Here is a 16055-nt window from a genome sequence, read left to right as displayed (position 1 = left end):
CCCTCAGTTCCCCTCCCAGTCCCTCCCAGTCCCTTCCAGTACCCCCCCAGTCCATCCAGTGCCCCTTAAATCCCCTCCCAGTCCTTCCCAGTCCCTCCCAGTGCCCCCAGTTTCCCCCCAATCCCTTCCCAGTCCCTCCCAGTTGCCCCCCAGTGCCCCCCAGTCCCTCCCAGTCCTTCCCAGTCCCTCCCAGTTGCCCCCAGTCCCCCTCAGTCCCCCCCAGTCCCCTCCCAGTCCCCTCCCAGTTGCCCCCCAGTCCCTCCCAGTTCCTCCCAGTGCCCTTAAATCCCCTCCCAGTGCCCCCAGTCCCTCCCAGTCCCTCCCAGTTCCCCTTTCAGTCCCCCAGTCCCTCCCAGTTCCTCCCAGTGCCCTCCCAGTTCCCCCAGTTGCCTCCCCAGTCCCTCCCAGTCCCTCCCAGTTCCCCTTTCAGTCCCCCCAGTCCCTCCCAGTTCCCCCAGTCCCTTCCAGTACCCCCCAATCCCTCCCAGTTCCCCCAGTCCGGAGGTGACGTCCCCGCCACCTTTGGGTGCTTCCGGCCGGAAGAGGTTTCGGGGGCACCCAGAGCTTTTTTGGGGGCGGCTCCGACATCCCAGGGGTTCTTTGGGATCCCCAGGAGGATTTTGGGGCTCCCAGGCAGATTTGGGGGGAGGATTTTGGGTTTTTTTGGGGTTCCCAGGAGGATTTTGGGGGTTCCCAGGGATTTTTTGGGATTTCCCGGACAATTTTTGGGGGTTCTTAGGGGGAATTTTGGGGCTCTCAAGGCAGTTTTTGAGGCTCCCAGAGCAATTTTGGGGTTCCCAGGGCGGTTTTGGGGTTCCCAGGGATTTTTTGGGGTTCCCAGGGATTTTTTGGGGGTTCCCAAGGTTTTTTTAATTGGATTTCCCAGGGATTTTTTGGGCAATTTTTGGAGTTCTCAAGGGGATTTTTGGGGTCTCCCAGAGCGATTTTTTGGGGGTTCCCAGGGATTTTTTGGGGGTTCCCAGGGATTTTTTGGGTTCCCAGGGATTTTTGGGGGTTCCCAGGGATTTTTTGGGGGTTCTCAGGGATTTTTTGGAGTTCTCAAGGGGATTTTTGGGGTCTCCTCTCCCAGAGGGATTTTTTGGGGTTCCCAGGGATTTTTTCGGGCAATTTTTGGAGTTCTCAAGGGGATTTTGGGGTCTCCCAGAGGGATTTTTTGGGTTCCCAGGGATTTTTTGGGGCAATTTTTGGAGTTCTCAAGGGGATTTTTGGGGTTTCCCAGAGGGATTTTGGGGTCTCCCAGAGGGATTTTTTGGGGGTTCTCAGGGATTTTTTGGGGTTCCTGAGGATTTTGGGGTTCCTGAGGATTTTGGGGTGTCCCTGAATCGGGGATGAGCCGAGGGGGGCGCCAGGGGGGGGACAACGTCCCCTCGGAGCTGCTGGAGGAGCAGGAGAACCTGAGGATCTTCGAGGCGCTGGGCAGGAAATGCGTGGTGAGAACTGGGAAGGGACTGGGAGGGACTGGGAGGGAATTGGAGGGGACTGGGAGGGAATGGGAGGGAACTGGGAAGGGACTGGGGGAGACTGGGAAGGGACTGGGGGAGACTGGGAAGGGACTGGGAGGGGACTGGGATGGACTGGGGGGAACTGGGAGGGACTGGGAGAGATTGGAGCGGGACTGGGAAGGGACTGGGGGAACTGGAAGGGCACTGGGAGGGACTGGAGGGGAGCTGGGAGGAACTGGGAGGGGATTTAAGGGGCACTGGGGGGAACTGGGAGGGGATTGGAGGGGCACTGGGGGAACTGGGAGGGACTGGGATGGACTGGGATGGACTGGGATGGACTGGGAGGGAACTGGGAGAGACTGGGAGGGGATTTAAGGGGGACTGGGAGGGACTGGGAGGGAATTGGAGGGGATCTGGGGGAACTGGGAGGCACTGGGAGGGACTGGGATGGACTGGGAAGGGACTGGAAGGGAACTGGAGAGAACTGGAGGGGACTGGGAGGGAATTGGGGACTGGGGGGGAACAGGGAGGGGAGTGGGGGGGCACTGTAATGGACTGACGGGGAACTGGGAAGGGACTGGGAGGGAACTGGGAAGGGATTGGGAGGGACTGGGAGGGAACTGGGGGGGACTGGGAGGGGACTGGGATGGATTGGGATGGACTGGGAGGGAACTGGGAGGGACTGGGAGAGATTGGAGCGGGACTGGGAAGGGACTGGGAGGGCACTGGGAAAGACTGGGAGAGAACTGGGGGGAACTGGGAGAGACTGGGAGGGGATTTAAGGGGCACTGGGAGGGAATTGGAGGGGATCTGGGGGGCACTGGGGGAACTGGGAGGGACTGGGAAGGGACTGAGAGGGCACTGGGAAAGACTGGTAGGGAACTGGAGGGGACTGGGATGGACTGGGAAGGGACTGGGAGAGAACTGGGGGGAACTGGGAAGGAATTGGAGACTGGGGGGGAATTGGGAGGGGAGTGGGGGGGCACTGGGATGGACTGGGGGGGAACTGGGAGAGACTGGGAGGGGATTTAAGGGGCACTGGGGGGGACTGGGGGAGATTGGAGCAGGACTGGGAAGGGACTGGAGGGAACTGGGATGGACTGGGGGGGAACTGGGAGGGACTGGGGGAGACTGGGAAGGGACTGAGAGGGCACTGGGAAAGACTGGGAGGGAACTGGAGGGGACTGGGATGGACTGGGAGGGACTGGGAGAGATTGGAGCAGGACTGGGAAGGGACTGGGGGAACTGGGAGGGAATTGGAGGGGATCTGGGGGAACTGGGAGGGACTGGGATGGACTGGGAGGGAACTGGGAAGGGACTGGGAGAGAACTGGGGGGAACTGGGAGGGGAGTGGGGGGGCACTGGGATGGGATCTCTGGGCTGAATTTTGGGGTTTCCAGGTGGGGTTTTGGGGTGGTCTTGGGGGATTTTGGGTTCTCTGGGGCCATTTTTGGGATCTCTGGGCTGAATTTTGGGGTCTCTGGGAGGGAAATTTGGGAAACTTTGGGGTTCCTGGGTGGGATTTTGGGGTGGTCTTGGGGGATTTTGGGTTCTCTGGGGCCATTTTTGGGATCTCTGGTCTGGATTTTGGGGTTCCCAGGTGGGATTTTGGGGTGGTCTTGGGGGATTTGGGGTTCTCTGGGGCCATTTTTGGGATCTCTGGGCTGGATTTTGGGGTCCCTGGGATGGATTTTGGGGTCTCTGGTGGGGTTTTGGGACAGTCTTGGGCGGTTTTGGGGCTCCTGGGCTGGAATTTGGGGTCTCTGGGAGGGAAATTTGGGAAATTTTGGGGTGGTCTTGGGGGATTTTGGGTTCTCTGGGGCCATTTTGGGATCTCTGGGCTGGAATTTGGGGTTCCCGGGTGGGATTTTTTTGGGGTGCCACGTGTCCCACCCCCGTGTCCCTGCAGAGCCTGGTGACGGCCGTGGTGCAGTTGGTGGTGGCCGAGCCCGGGGGGGTCCCGGGGGGTCCCGGGGGGGTCTCGGGGGGCTCCTGGAGCCTCCGGGGCTGCGGCGTCGCCTGCCTGGTCCGGGACAGCCCCCGGCGCTCCTACTTCATCCGCATCTTCCGCCTGCCCGTGAGCGCGGGGGGGACCCCGAAACCCTGAGGGGAGGGGACCCCAAAACACCAAAATCCTGAGGGGAGGGGGACCCCAAAACACCAAAATCCCTCAGGGGACCCCAAAATCCCTCAGGAGGGGACCCCAAAACACCAAAATTCCTGAGGGGGGCCCCAAAATTCTTGAGGGGACCCCAAAATCCCTCAGGGAGGGGGGAACCCCAAAACCCCAGAATCCCTCAGGGGGGGAGCCCAAAATCCCTGAGGAGACCCCAGAATTCTAGGGGGTCCCTAAAACCCCAAAATCCCTCAGGGGGACCCCAAAACCCTGAGGGGAGGGGGACCCCAAAATCCCGAGGGGAGGGGGGACCCCAAAACACCAAAATTCCTGAGGGGGGGAGCCCAAAATCCCTGAGGGGGGGACACCAAAACACCAAAATCCCTCAGGGGGGGAGCCCAAAATCCCTCAGGGTACCCTAAAACCCCAAAATCCCTCAGGGGGGGACCCCAAAACACCAAAATCCCTCAGGGGGGACCCCAAAACACCAAAATTCCTCAGAGGGGTCCCTAAAACCCCAAAATCCTGAGGGGAGTGGGGACCCCAAAACACCAAAATTCCTCAGGGGGAGCCCAAAATCTCTGAGGGGGGGACACCAAAACACCAAAATCCCTCAGGGGGAGCCCAAAATCCCTCAGGGGGAGCTCAAAATCCTGAGGGGAGGGGGGACCCCAAAACACCAAAATTTATGAGGGGGACCCCAAAATTCCTGAGTGGGACCCCAAAATCCCGAGGGGAGGGGGGACACCAAAACACCAAAATCCCTCAGGGGGAGCCCAAAATTCCTGAGGGGGACCCCAAAACCCCAAAATCCCTCAGGGGGGGACCCCAAAACCCCAGAACCCCTCAGGGGGGGAGCCCAGAATTCCTGAGGGGGTCCCCAAATCCCAGTGGTGAATCCCCAAAATCTTGGGGTGGGTGGGAGGTCAATGGGAGTGGTTGGGGGGGGGGTCCTGGGGGATTTTTGGGGGGTCCTGGGGGTTTTTGGAGGGTCCTGAGGGGTTTTTGGGGGGTCCTGGGTGGTTTTTGGGGGGTCCTGGGGGGTTTTGGGGGGTCCTGGGGGTTTTTGGGGGTCCCCAGGAGGGTCCCTGAGCCCAAATCTCCCCCCCAGGCCGGGGAGCTGTGGTGGGAGCAGGAGCTGCAGGGGGGGATGGGCTACAAGACCCCCACCCCCTTTTTCCACACCTTCGTCAGCCACGTGAGTGGGCGGGGCTGGGGGGGGGCGTGGCCAAGGGAAGGGCGTGGCTAAATTTGGGTGGGGCTGGAAGTGGGACGAGCTATTATGGGTGTGGCAAAGGGGGAGGGGCTTAAATGGGTGTGGCTTTGGGGTGGAGCCAAAAGAATGCAGAGCTATGGGTGGGGCCAATGTGGAGTGGGGGCGTGGTCTGGATCAAGTGGGCGTGGTCATATATGGGTGTGGTCGTTATGTGGGTGTGGCCTGTGTACATTGGGCATGACCATATAAGGTAAATGGGTGTGGTTATCAGTGGGCGTGGTCTTTGACAGGCAGGTGTCAATGCAGCATAACCATATAAGGGGAAATGGGTGTGGCTTTCCATTGATGGGTGTGGCCTGTATACATGGGGCATGACCATATAAGGGAAATGGGCGTGGCTGTCCGTGGGCGTGGTCTTTGATAGGTATAAACGCATAATAACCATATAAGGGGAATGGGCGTGGCTTTCCATTGATGGGTGTGGCCTGTATACATGGGGCATGACCATATAAGGGAAATGGGCGTGGCTGTCCGTGGGCGTGGTCTTTGATAGGTATATACACATAATAACCATATAAGGGGAAATGGGCGTGGCTTTCCATTGATGGGTGTGGCCTGTATACATGGGACATGACCATATAAGGGGAAATGGGCGTGGCTTTCCATTGATGGGTGTGGCCTGTATACATAGGCATGACCATATTAGGGAAATGGGCGTGGCTGTCAGTGGGCGTGGTCTTTGATAGGTATATACACATAATAACCATATAAGGGGAAATGGGCGTGGCTTTCCATTGATGGGTGTGGCCTGTATACTGGGGCATGACCATATAAGGGAAATGGGTGTGGCTGTCAGTGGGCGTGGTCTTTGATAGGTAGAAACACATAATAACCATATAAGGGAAATGGGCGTGGCTATCAGTGGGCGTGGTCTTTGATAGGCAGGTGTCAATGCAGCATGACCATATAAGGGGAAATGGGCGTGGCTTTCCATTGATGGGCGTGGCCTGTATACATGGAGCATGACCATATAAGGGAAATGGGCGTGGTTGTCAGTGGGCGTGGTCTGTGATAGGTATAAACATAACCATATAAGGGAAATGGGCGTGGCTGTCAGTGGGCGTGGTCTTTGATAGGTATAGACACATAATAACCATATAAGGGGAAATGGGTGTGGCTGTCAGTGGGCGTGGTCTGTGATAGGTATAAACATAACCATATAAGGGGAAATGGGCGTGGCTGTCTATTGATGGGTGTGGTCTGTGTACATGTGGCATGACCATATAAGGGAAATGGGCGTGGCTGCCAGTGGGCGTGGTCTTAGGTATATACACGACCATATAAGGGGAATGGGCATGGCTTAGGTGGGTGTGGCCAATAAGTTAATATCATATAAGGGAAGTGGGCGTGGTTTGGGAGTGGGCGTGGTTCTGGGGAAGTGGGCGGGGCCTGACTGCCCACGGCCGCTCCTGATTGGCTCAGGAGGGGTGGGCGGGGCTGAACTTCGCCTCCGAGGCCGAGGCTGCGACGTTCGAGGGCCGAGTGCAGGAGCGGCTGCGGCGGCGGCAGCAGCGCGCGGGTGAGAGACCCCTCCCCAAAATCCACCTGGGACCCCCAAAAATGCACCTGGGGACCCCCAAGATCCACCTGAGAACATCCAAAATATACCTGGGGACCCCAAAATGCACCTGGGGACCCCAAAAATGCACCTGGGAACATCCAAAATACACCTGGGGACCCCCAAAATGCACCTGGGGGACCCCCAAAATTTACCTGGGACCCCCCAAAACTGCATCAGAACCCTCCCAAATCCTCTTTCAAAAAGCCCCAAAATCCGCTGGGAACTCCCCAGAAATTCCTCTTGGGGACCCCCCAAACCGCCCCTCCCCCATCTCTGACCTCTGACCCCTCCCCCATCTGTGACCTCTGACCCCTCCCCCCCCCCCACAGAGAAGCAGCTGCTGCCCCCTCCCCCACCCCCCGGCCCTGGTGAGTCCTGACCCCCCCACGGGGAATTTGGGGGGATTTTGAGGGATTTTTGGGGATTTTCGGGAGTTTTGGGGGGATTTTTGAGGGATTTTTTGGGGGTTTTAGGGGGATTTTGAGGGAATTTCTGGGGGGAATTTTGGGGGATTTTTGGGGGGGGGGTTGGGGGATTTTTGGGAGTTTTATGTGGATTTTTGGGGGATTTTTGAGGGATTTTTTGGGGGGTTTTGGGGGGGTTTTGGAGGAATTTTGAGGGATTTTTGGAAGTTTTGTGTGGATTTTTGGGGGATTTTTGAGGGATTTTTTGGGAGGTTTTGGGGGATTTTGGAGGAGTTTTGGGGGGATTTTGAGGGAATTTCTGGGGGGAATTTTGGGAGGATTTTTGGGCAATTTTGGGGGGAATTTTGAGGGATTTTTGGGGTGGATTTTGGGAGGATTTTTGAGGGATTTTTGGGGAGTTTTGGGAGGATTTTGAGAGAATTTCTGGGGGGAATTTTGGGAGAATTTTTTGGCAATTTTGGGGGGATTTTGAGGGAATTTCTGGGGGGAATTTTGGGAGGGTTTTTTGGCAATTTTGGGGGGGGGTTTGGGGGAATTTTGAGGGATTTTTGGGGGGAGTTTTGGGGGGTTTTGGAGGGGTCACTGGGGTGACTTTTGGGGGGGTTTGGGGGATTTTGGGGAGGATTTTTGGGAGTTTTGGGGGGATTTTGAGGGATTTTTGGGGGGATTTTGAGGGAATTTCTGGGGGGAATTTTGGGGGATTTTTGGGGGGGTTTTGGGTAGATTTTGGGGGGGTTTTGAGGGATTTTTGAGGGATTTTTTGGGGGGTTTTAGGGGGATTTTGAGGGAATTTCTGGGGGGAATTTTGGGAGGATTTTTTAGCAATTTTGGGGGGGATTTTGAGGGATTTTTGGGGGGATTTGGGAGTTTTGGGTGGACTTTTGGGAGGATTTTGGGGTGATTTTGAGGGAATTTCTGGGGGGAATTTTGGGAGGATTTTTTAGCAATTTTGGGGGGGGTTTGGGAGAATTTTGAGGGATTTTTGAGGGATTTTTGAGGGGTTTTGGGGGGATTTTGAAGGAATTTCTGGGGGGAATTTTGGGAGGATTTTTTGGCAATTTTGGGTGGATTTGGGGGATTTTTGAGGGATTTTTTTGGGGGGTTTTGGGAGGATTTTGAGGGAATTTCTGGGGGGGTTTTGGGAGGTCACTGGGGTGACTTTCAGGGAGATTTGGGGAATTTTAGGGGGGATTTTTGGGAGTTTTGGGTGGATTTTGGGAGGATTTTTGAGGGATTTTTGGGGAGTTTTGGGAGGATTTTGAGAGAATTTCTGGGGGGAATTTTGGGAGAATTTTTTGGCAATTTTGGGGGGGGTTTGGGGGAATTTTGAGGGATTTTTTGGAGGATTTTGGGGGGGATTTTTGGGGAGTTTTGGGGCGATTTTGAGGGAATTTCTGGGGGGAATTTTGGGAGGATTTTTGGGCAGTTTTGGGGGGGGTTTGGGGGAATTTTGAAGGATTTTTGGAGGATTTTGGGGTGACTTTTGGGGTGACTTTTGGGTGGATTTGGGGGGGTTTTGGGGGGTCTCCACCATCACTGACCCTCCCTTTTTCCCCCCCAAGAGCGTCGGGGGAGCCTCCCCAGGACCCCCAACCCTGAAGGTGAGTGGGAGAGGGGGGTCCTGCCCCCATTTTTGGGGGGTCCTGCCCCATTTTGGGGGGTCCTGCCCCATTTTGGGGGTCCTGCCCCATTTTGGGGGGTCCTGCCCCATTTTGGGGGTATCTTCCCAATTTTTGGGGGGTTTCTGTCCCATTTTGGGGGGTTCTGCCTGTTTAGGGAGCTTAGAGAAGGCCCAGAAGGGAATTTTGGGGGGAAATTTGAGGTTTTGGGGTGGTTTTGGGGGTCTCTGGAGATATTTATGGGATCTCTGAGGAGGATTTTGGGGTCTCTGGGGGGAATTTGGGGTCTCTGGGGGGAATTTTTGGGTCTCTGGGGTGGGAGGAATTTTGGGGTCTCTGGGTGCATCTCTGGGAGGATTTTGGGGTCTCTGGGTGGGATTCTGGGGGGAATTTTGGGGTCTTTGGGGAGAAATTTGGGGTCTTTGGGGCAGGTTTGGGGTCTCTGAGGGGGATTTTGGGGTCTTTGTGGTGATTTTGGGGAGAATTTTGGGGTCTTTGTGGTGGTTTTGGGTCCCTGGGGTGGTTTTGGGGGGAATTTTGGGGTCTTTGGGGAGAAATTTGGGGTCCCTGGGGTGATTTTGGGGTCCCTGGGGTGGTTTCGGTGTCTCTGAGGGGGATTTTGGGTCTTTTGGGGGGAATTTTGGGGTCTCTGGGTGGGTTTTTGGGGTCTCTGGGTGGGTTTTTGGGGGAAAATTTGGGGTCTTTGGAGGGAATTTGGAATTTTTGGGGCAGGTTTGGGGTCTCTGGGGGAATTTTGGGGTTTCTGGGTGGGTTTTTGGGGGAAAATTTGGGGTCTCTGGGGTGGTTTTTGGGGGGAATTTTGGGGTTTCTGGGGTGGGAGGAATTTTGGGGTCTCTGGGTGGGATTCTGGGGGGAATTTTGGGGTCTTTGGGGCAGGTTTGGGGTCTCTGGGGGGATTTTTGGGGTCTTTGGGGGAAATTTGGGGTCCCTGGGTGATTTTGGGGTCCCTGGGGTGGTTTTGGTGTCTCTGAGGGGGATTTTGGGATCTTTCTGGTGGTTTTGGGGAGAATTTTGGGGTCTTTGGGGCAGGTTTGGGGTCTCTGGGGAGGATTTTGGGGTTTCTGGGTGGGTCTTTGGGGGCAAATTTGGGGTCCCTGGGGTGATTTTGGGGTCCCTGGGGTGGTTTTGGGGTCCCTGGGGTGGTTTTGGTGTCTCTGAGGAGGATTTTGGGGTCTTTGTGGTGGTTTGGGGGGATTTTGGGGTCTCTGGGTGGGATTCTGGGGGGAATTTTGGGGTCTTTGAGGCAGGTTTGGGGTCTCTGGGGGGAATTTTGGGGTCTTTGGGGAGAAATTTGGGGTCCCTGGGGTGGTTTTGGGGTCCCTGGGGTGATTTTGGTGTCTCTGAGTGGGAATTTTGGGATCTTTCTGGTGGTTTTGGGGGGAATTTTGGATCTTTGGAGGGAATTTTTGGGGAATTTTTTGGGAATTTTTTGGGAATTTTTGGGTTCTCCCCATTATGGGGAGGGGTCCCATAACAATTTCTCCCCCCTCCCCACCAGGCCCCCCCATCGCGGCCGTGCCCATCCCCAACCCCGACATCACCCCCAGCCGCTACCGGGGGCTGCCCAGCCCCCCCTCGGGACCCCCGCCCGCCTCGGGACCCCCCCCCAGTGCCGGGACCCCCCCCGGGGGGGAGAACAAAAAGGGGAGGGGGGGCGCAAGAAAATCTCCAAGGCCGATATCGGGGTGCCCTCCGGATTCAAGTGGGTCTGGGGGGAAAAATTGGGGTCTGGGGTCTCTGGGGGGATTTGGGGTGGGGGGATTCGGGGGGGATTTGGGGGGATTTGGGGTCTCTGGGGGATTTTGGGGTGGGGGGATTTGGGGAGGTTTGGGGGGATTTTGGATGGGGGATTTGGGGTCTGGGGGGGTTTGGGGTTTCTGGGGGGATTTTGGGTGGGGGGATTTGGGGGATTTGGGGGGATTTTGGGATGGGGGTTTTGGGGGATTTGGGATTTTGGGGATTTGGGGAGATTTTGGGTGGGGGGATTTTGGGTTTGGGGGATTTGGGGTCTCTGGGGGGATTTTGGGTGGGGGGATTTGGGGATTTGGGGTGTGGGGGGATTTTGGGAGGGGGGGATTTGGGGTCTGGGAGGGGTGGGGTTTCTGGGGGGATTTGGTGGGGGGATTTGGGGGGTGTGGGGGGATTTAGGGGGGGGGTTTGGGCGATTTGGGGGATTTGGGGGATTTGGGGGGGATTTGGGGGGGGTTTGGGGGGATTTGGGGGGGTTTGGGGGATTTTGGATGGGGGGATTTGGGGTCTCTGGGGGGGATTTTTGGTGGGGGGATTTGGGGGGTTTGGGGGATTTGGGGTGTGGGGGATTTTGGGTGGGGGATTTGGGGGGTTTGGGGTCTCTGGGGGATTTGGGGTGGGGGGATTTGGGTCTGGGGGGATTTGGAGTCTGGGGGTTTGGGGTTTCTGGGGGGATTTGGGGTGGGGGATTTGGGGTCTGGGGGGGTTTGGGGTCTCTGGGGGGGATTTGGGGTGTGGGGGATTTGGGGGGGGTTTGGGGGGATTTGGGGTCTCTGGGGGGGATTTTGGGTGGGGGGATTTTGGGGGATTGGGGGGATTTGGGGGATTTGGGGTTTATGGGGTTCAGGGGGGGGTCTCACCCGTGTCCCCTCCCCCTCCCCCAGGCACGTCGGTCACATCGGGTGGGACCCCAATGGTGGCTTTGATGTAGGTGACACCCCCCCCCCCAGGGACAGTGGGGACAATGGGGGACAGTGGGGACAATGGGGGACAGTGGGGACATTGGGGGACAATGGGGGACAATGGGGGACACTGGGGACATTGGGGACAGTGGGGACAGTGGGGACAGGAGGGACATGAGGTGACAGAGCTGTCCCTGCCCTGGTGGCATCCCTGCACCCCATGGGGTGACCCTGTGGGGTGACAGTGACCCTATAGAGTGACAGTGACCCCATGGTGGGGGAGGTGACAATGACCCTGTGGGGTGGCAGTGATCACACAGGGTGACAGTGACCCTCGAGGTGACCCCACAATGTGTGACTGTCCCTGTCCTCCCTGTCCCAGCTGGCTGCCCTGGACCTTGTCCTGTGGTCACTGCTGTCCCATGGGGTGACAGTGACCCCTCAGTGTGTGACACTGAGCCCTCAATGTGACACTGACCCCGTGGGGTGACACGCTATGGGGTGACACTGACCCTCAGTGGGTGACACTGACCCCTCAATGTGTGACACTGACCCTCAGTGTGACACTGACCCTGGGAGGTGACACTGACCCCTCAGTGTGTGACAGTGACCCTGTAGGGTGACACTGACCCCTCAATGTGACACTGACCCTCAGTCTCTCCCTGTCCCTGTCCCTGTCCCTGTGGGGTGACAGTGACCCTGTGGGGTGGCAGTGACCCCTCAGTGTGACAGTGACCCTCAGTGTGTGACACTGACCCCTCAATGTGTGACACTGACCCTCAGTGTGTGTCCCTGTCCCTGTGGGGTGACAGTGACCCTCAGTGTGTGACACTGACCCTCAGTGTGTCCCTGTCCCTGTGGGGTGACACTGACCCCTCACTGTGACAGTGACCCTCAGCGTGTCCCTGTCCCTGTCCCTGTCCCTGTCCCAGCTGGCCGCCCTGGACCCCGCCTGTGGTCACTCCTGTCCCATGGGGTGACACTGACCCTGTGGGGTGTCACTGACCCCTCAGTGTGTGACACTGACCCTCAGTGTGTGACACTGACCCCTCAGTGTGTGACACTGACCCCTCAATGTGTGACACTGACCCTGTGGGGTGACACTGACCCCTCAGTGTGTGACACTGACCCCTCAGTGTGTGACACTGACCCTCAGTCTGTCCCTGTCCCTGTGGGGTGACACTGACCCCTCAATGTGACAGTGACCCTGTGGGGTGACACTGACCCCTCAATGTGTGACACTGACCCTGTGGGGTGACACTGACCCTCAGTGTGTGACACTGACCCTCAGTCTGTCCCTGTCCCTGTGGGGTGACACTGACCCCTCAATGTGACACTGACCCTCAGTGTGTGTCCCTGTCCCTGTGGGGTGACACTGTCCCCTCAGTGTGACACTGACCCTCAGCGTGTCCCTGTCCCTGTCCCAGCTGGCTGCCCTGGACCTTGTCCTGTGGTCACTCCTGTCCCATGGGGTGACAGTGACCCTGTGAGGTGACACTGACCCTCAGTGTGTGACACTGACCCCTCAGTGTGTGACACTGACCCCTCAATGTGACACTGACCCCTCAATGTGACACTGACCCCTCAGTGTGTCCCTGTCCCTGTGGGGTGACACTGACCCCTCAGTGTGTGACACTGACCCTCAGTGTGTGACACTGACCCTCAGCGTGTCCCTGTCCCTGTCCCTGTCCCTGTGGGGTGACACTGACCCCTCAGTGTGTGACACTGACCCCTCAGTGTGACACTGACCCCTCAGTGTGTGACACTGACCCCTCAGTGTGACACTGACCCTCAGCGTGTCCCTGTCCCTGTGGGGTGACACTGACCCTCAGTGTGTGACACTGACCCTCAGCATGTCCCTGTCCCTGTCCCTGTCCCAGCTGGCCGCCCTGGACCCCGCCCTGCGCTCGCTCTTCGCCCAGGCCGGGGTCAGCGAGCGCCACTTGGCCGACGCCGAGACCTCGCGGCTGATCCACGACTTCATCGAGCGCCGCGGGGGCCTGGAGGCCGTGCGGCAGGAGATGGGCACGCAGGGTGGGCACGCACCTGGGCACACACCTGGGGACACAGCTGGGGGTACCTGGGGACAGCCACGGGCACACCTGGGGACAGCCACGGGGCCTGGAGGCCGTGCGGCAGGAGATGGGCACGCAGGGTGGGCACACCTGGGGCACCTGGGGGTACCTGGGGATACACCTGGGCACACCTGGGGGTACCTGGGGACAGCCACGGGGCCTGCACGTGCGCCAGGAGATGGGCACGCAGGGTGGGCACGCACCTGGCACACACCTGGGCACACCTGGGCGCACACCTGGGGACACACCTGGGCACCTGGGGACACAGCTGGGGACAGCCACGGGCACACCTGGGGACAGCCACGGGGCCTGCACGTGCGGCAGGAGATGGGCACGCAGGGTGGGCACACACCTGGGCACCTGGGGGTACCTGGGCACACACCTGGGGGCACACCTGGGGACACACCTGGGGACACACCTGGGCACCTGGGATACACCTGGGACAGCCACGGGGCCTGGAGGCCATGCGGCAGGAGATGGGCACGCAGGGTGGGCACACAGCTGGGCACACCTGGGGATACACCTGGGGGTACCTGGGCACAGCCACGGGGCCTGCATGTGCGGCAGGAGATGGGCACGCAGGGTGGGCACACCTGGGCACCTGGGGATACACCTGGACACACCTGGGGGTACCTGGGCACACACCTGGGACACAACTGGGCACCCACCTGGGCACACCTGGGGGTACCTGGGGACACAGCTGGGCACACCTGGGGACAGCCATGGGGCCTGCACGTGCGCCAGGAGATGGGCACGCAGGGTGGGCACACACCTGGGCACCTGGGGATACACCTGGCACACCTGGGGGTACCTGGACACACACCTGGGACACACCTGGGGGTACCTGGGCACCCAGGGGTACCGGGGAGGGACATTAGGATGGGGCTGGGCACAGCTGGGGGCACACCTGGGGGAACATGGGCACACCTGGGAGGGACCTGGGGGCACCTGGGCACACCGGGCACACCTGGGGACACTTGGGGACAGCTGGGAGGCACCTGGGGATACCTGGGCACACCTGGGACTAGGGCTGGGCACCTGGGGCACACCTGGGCACACACCTGGGCACACCTGGGGGTGGGGCTGGGCACACCTGGGGGTGGGGCTGGGCACACCCCGAGGGTCTCCGTGCCCCCCCCCGTGCCCTCCTGACCCCCCTCCCTTTTCTCTCTCTCCCCCCCCAGGGCCGCCCCCTCCCCCCCCGGGCCGTGCCAGCCCCGCCCCTCCCCCCGCCCCTCCCCCCTCCTCCGGCCGCTCCCGCTCGGGGCTCCCGGCCCCGCCCCCACCCCGCGCTGGCCCCGCCCCTCCCCCGGCCCCGCCCCCTCCGCGAGGCCCCGCCCCTCCCCCGCGAGGCTCCGCCCCCTCCGGAGCGGCCGCTCCGCCCCCTCCCCCCCCTCCGCCGCCCCCTCCCCCATCCGGGGGCGCCCCCCCCGCGACCCCTTCGGGCCGGGGGGCGCTGCTGGACCAGATCCGCCAGGGGGTGACGCTCAACAAGGTGGGGACCCCAAAAATGGGGAGGGGGACCCCAAAAATGGGGGGGTGGGACCTTAAAAATGGGGGGGGGAGGCCAAAATTGGGGTTTGGGGGCACCAAAAATGAGGGGGTGGGGGCTCAAAAATGGGGGGAGAGAGCCCAAAAATTGGGGGGGTTGGGGAACCCAAAAATGGAGAGGGGGGGGTCCAAAAATTTTGTGGGACCCCAAAAATGGGGGATGGCAGGTCAAAAATGGGGAGGGGGACCTAAAATGGAGGGATGGGACCCTAAAAATGGGGGGAACCCCAAAAAGAGGGATTGGGACCCCCGGGGTGGGGGCATGAAGCTTCTGGTGGGGGTCTGGGACCCCAAAATCAGCAATGGGACCCCTGAAAATGAGAGTAGGACCCCCCAAAAAGGGCTGGGACCCCAAAATTGGGGGGTGGGCCCCCAAAGTTGGGGGGTGGGACCCCAAAATCGGGGGCTGGGGTCTCAAAATGAGGGGGTGGGATGCTCTAGGAGGGGGTCGGGGGTCCAAGGGGGGGGTCCCGTGACCTTTGGGGGACCCCATGGGGTGGGGGAGGGGCTGTTAGATGCCCGGTTTTTTTGGGTGGGGGGTCCCGTTATCATTTCTTGTGGGGGGGGGGTCCTGCCTGATCCCTCCCCTTGTGCCCCCCCCTCCTCCTCCCCCAGACCCCTGAGACCCCCGAGGTGGGCGCGGGTCCCGGGGCTGGGGGGCTCGTGGGGGCTCTGATGGACGTGATGCAGAAACGGAGCCGCGTCATCCATTCCTCGGGTGAGACCCCTCCCCAAAAGAAACCCAAAACCCCCCAAAAAAACCCCTCCTGACCCCTCCCCATTTTTCACCCCCTCCCCAGATGAAGGCTCGGCCAGCGAGGAGGAGGAGGATGATGATGAATGGGACGATTGAGACCCCTCCCCACGCTCCTCCCCCCGCTTCTAAGGACGCCCCCAGACCCAAAATTTGCCCCCCGCACCTCCCCCACCCTCTGTGTGCCCCTCCCCCAGCTCGGGGGGGGAGGGGCCCCGGTTTTTCCTGCTCCTCTCCCCCCTTTTCCATTCAATCCCCTCCCCCAACCCCGCAGGTGCCAAATAAACGCAGGAGTCACGTGATCACTCGCCTCGCTAATTAATTAATAATTACCGTTTAATGAACCCGGCTCGAGGAGGGTGAGCGGGAATGGGGGCAGGCTCTCAGGGGATCCCGGAGCTTGCCGCCGTTATAAACCGGGAAAAACCGCGGGGAAAATGGGGAAAAAGCGGCGGAATTCGGGATCGGCGGCGTGCGCGGGGATGCTGGGAGCGGTATGCAAATCAGGCAGAGCCGCGGCCAATGGAAATCTGTCAATTCGCG

The 16055-nt window shown here is 59.5% G+C and overlaps 1 protein-coding gene across 1 annotated transcript; it reads left to right on the top strand.

The window, feature by feature from the left end:
- Window positions 1–476: 476 nt before the first annotated feature.
- LOC141726364 (actin nucleation-promoting factor WAS-like) lies at window positions 477–15807 on the top strand. The gene is given in 13 exon segments (XM_074531160.1): window positions 477–1451; window positions 3373–3540; window positions 4691–4777; window positions 6278–6374; window positions 6746–6784; window positions 8404–8442; window positions 9980–10135; window positions 10138–10183; window positions 11115–11157; window positions 13013–13166; window positions 14392–14702; window positions 15374–15476; window positions 15559–15807. Coding segments are annotated over 13 exon segments (1398 nt in total). The 5' UTR covers window positions 477–1349; the 3' UTR covers window positions 15612–15807.
- Window positions 15808–16055: the final 248 nt, after the last annotated feature.

The sequence above is a fragment of the Zonotrichia albicollis genome, chromosome 34 (assembly GCF_047830755.1).
Source record: "Zonotrichia albicollis isolate bZonAlb1 chromosome 34, bZonAlb1.hap1, whole genome shotgun sequence".
In the NCBI taxonomy this organism is placed as follows: domain Eukaryota; kingdom Metazoa; phylum Chordata; class Aves; order Passeriformes; family Passerellidae; genus Zonotrichia; species Zonotrichia albicollis.
The sequence above is the reverse complement of the archived record's forward strand: the minus strand, read 5'-3'. Positions and strand labels throughout refer to the sequence as shown.